The following is a 2,878-nucleotide window of genomic DNA, read 5'->3' as shown; positions in this document are numbered from 1 at the left end:
GTCAGCAAATTAATATGAAAACTACACAGCCCTTGCGAATTTATTTAAAGGAAAAATATTTTGTTGTTACATAATAGTTTAACATTAACGAAGAATTTAATTAGTACTTACTTAATATAACACTAAAAATATTTTTTGGCGTAAACGAGTATATAAAGATAGGTGAGATTTTCCGCCTCGCAGATCGCCGCAGAGGACTCGCTCAATGATGTATTTTTTAATAGTGATTTTTATAATCCTACTGTACTCGTACGGCTCCAAGAATCTCGACTACTGGAAGAGGAAGGGGGTCATACACGAGCAGCCGGTCATACTGTTCGGGAACAGACTGAAGCAGTTCAGGGAGGGGGTCAGCCTGTCGGAGCACTATGCTAATATTTACAATCGCTACCCCAACGAGAGGTACGTCGGGTACTACAGCATGCGGAAGGCGAGCCTGCTGCTGCGAGACCCCGAGCTGATCAGACACGTGCTGTCCGCCGACTTTAAGTACTTCCATCACCGGGGTCTGATCGAGCCGACCAACACTCCCGACGTGCTCCTGAGAAATTTAGTTCACGGCGACGGGGACATCTGGAAGCTTCTGCGGCAGAAGCTGACGCCGACGTTCTCCAACACCAAGCTGAAGGCCATGTTCCCGCTGATAGTGGAGCACACGGTGAGGCTGATCCAGCTGGCCGGCGAGAGCGCGGAGAGCCAGGCCGAGGTCGACGTCCGCGAGCTGATGGCCAAGTACACCACCGACTTCATCGGCGCCTGCGGCTTCGGCCTCGACTTCGACTCCTACAAGAGCGAGGATTCCGAGTTCCGCAAGATCGGGAAACGCATCTTCACGATAACCCTCCCCAATCTCCTGGCTCTGGCGTTCAAGGACGCCTTTCCCGAGCTTACGAAATCCATAAGGATACTGGATCTCGACATAGAGCAGAAAATGATCGCGCTGGTGAAAAAGATAATGACCGAGAGGGGCTACGAGCCGTCCGGGAGGAACGATTTCATCGATTTCCTGCTGGAAGTGAGACAAAAGGGGAAGATAAGGGGCGAATCGATCGAGATAATGAAGCCGGACGGTACTCCCGAGATAGTCGAGCTAGACGCGAGCGACGAGCTGCTGACTGCCCAGGTGCTCACGTTCTTCGCGGCGGGCTACGAGCCCTCCTCCCACGCGAGCGGCTACCTCCTCCACCAGCTGGCCTACCACCCAGAGGAACAGGCTCGGTGCCGCCGGGAAGTGGATGAGGTGTTGAGCAGATACGACGGAAAACTGTCCTACGAGGCTGTCAAAGAAATGATGTACTTGGAAATGGCTCTCAAGTAAATATTTGAAGTATTTTCTAAAAAGAGATTTGTGATCAATTTAACAAAAACGAAATATTTTAAGATATGTCGAATTTAGACTGGCCATAGATGGACCGCAAGTTACAGGCGGGTTCGACTGCTGCAGCTCTAGTCGCTCTAGAGCGGTCACGTTGATGATATTGATCTCGAGCCTTATTAATTGTGTTCAACTGTTTTCAGGGAGGCATTGCGTATGATACCGTCGCCTGGATTCTTCTTGAGGTCGTGCGTTCACAAGTACACGTTACCCGGCACGGACCTCACGATCGACCCCAAAACTCAGATCATTGTGTCGCTTCAAGCGCTGCACAACGACCCGCAGTATTTTGACAACCCGGAGAAATTCAACCCGTCGAGATTCGAGGCCCTGGATAAGAGCCTAAAATACGTTTATATGCCCTTCGGCGAAGGACCGAGGAGTTGCATAGGTTTGTGATCTTAAATTCTATATCATTCTAAAAAGGTTTGTCACTAATTTTAGTTATTTAGTTTCAGGACTGCACGGCAGTCCTGCCGTGAATGGGCCCTTTAACATTTGCTTATTTTTTTTTCTTTTAATGGCACTTCGGCCATAATCATGGCTAGTGCCGAGTATAATATTATGGCGGGAAAACAATATTCTTTAATACATTTTTTTCTATATTATCGACAGGTCAGTCAGATCTAAAGTCTAGTCAAAGTCTAAGTATAAAGTCAATACAGTCAAGAAGTCGGTCGATTCAGTAAAGTGGTAGACGCTTTACTGAAACTTTCGATGGAGTTTTTGATTGAACACAAAAAAGCACGTTTCTGGTTATTACATCACTTTCCCACACTTGTGCACGATAACGAATATCTAATGGTTAATATCCTACCAATATTACACATTAAAAACCCAGATAACACAATTTTAGGAAAAAAATATAAAAACACAACATCACCATTTCACATTCCCGGCAAAACTCCTTTGGATAATTTTATTATAATAAGGCATTATTTAGTGACCTATACCATAGACACAATAATTATAAGATAAACCCAACTACAAAACCAGCATTAATAGGAAGATCATCTGAATGTTATGTTTAAGTGTAGAAAATAAAAAAAGTACATTAAGTCCCTTTACAACATAAACAACTAATGTTTTATTTTTCAGGAGAACGTCTCGCCATAATGCAGTCTATGGCGGGGGTGGCGGCCATTCTCAGTAGATTTACATTGACCCCCTCCAAAAATTCAACCCCTGTACCCCGAGTTGACCCCAAGTCACTCATAGTGCAAAATATTGCTGGTGGACTTCCTTTGATATTAAGTAAACGATATTAACAAGAATTTTTAATTTTGTATAACTTTTTTATAATTTTTAGGGTTCCGTACCCAAGGGGTAAAAACGGGACCCTATTACTAAGACTTCGATCTCTGTCTGTCTCCAGGCTGTATCTCAAGAACGCGATAGCTATAGACAATTGAAATTTTCACAGATTATGTATTGCTGTTTCCGCTATTAACAGCAAAATATACTAAAAATATAAATTAATATATTATTATTATTTAAGGGTGG

General features: G+C 44.1%; 1 protein-coding gene across 1 annotated transcript; it reads left to right on the top strand.

Annotated features, from left to right (window-relative positions):
- Nucleotides 1–208: 208 nt before the first annotated feature.
- LOC121736138 (cytochrome P450 6B2-like) lies at nt 209–2,643 on the top strand. Its single transcript, XM_042127215.1, has 3 exons — nt 209–1,314; nt 1,519–1,766; nt 2,474–2,643. Exons 1-3 carry the CDS (start codon nt 209–211, stop codon nt 2,641–2,643), a joined length of 1,524 nt encoding a protein of 507 aa, XP_041983149.1.
- The last annotated feature ends 235 nt before the right edge of the window (nt 2,644–2,878 follow it).

This window comes from Aricia agestis, chromosome 2 (assembly GCF_905147365.1).
Source record: "Aricia agestis chromosome 2, ilAriAges1.1, whole genome shotgun sequence".
NCBI lineage: Eukaryota > Metazoa > Arthropoda > Insecta > Lepidoptera > Lycaenidae > Aricia > Aricia agestis.
The sequence above is the reverse complement of the archived record's forward strand: the minus strand, read 5'-3'. Positions and strand labels throughout refer to the sequence as shown.

Excerpts from the sequence above, each read along its gene's own strand:
- LOC121736138 (XM_042127215.1), top strand. The coding sequence starts at position 209 with ATGTATTTTTTAATAGTGATTTTTATAATCCTACTGTACTCGTACGGC. Across the intron at positions 1,315-1,518 it reads TACTTGGAAATGGCTCTCAA|GGAGGCATTGCGTATGATAC; the intron begins GTAAATATTTGA and ends AACTGTTTTCAG. Across the intron at positions 1,767-2,473 it reads AGGACCGAGGAGTTGCATAG|GAGAACGTCTCGCCATAATG; the intron begins GTTTGTGATCTT and ends TTTATTTTTCAG.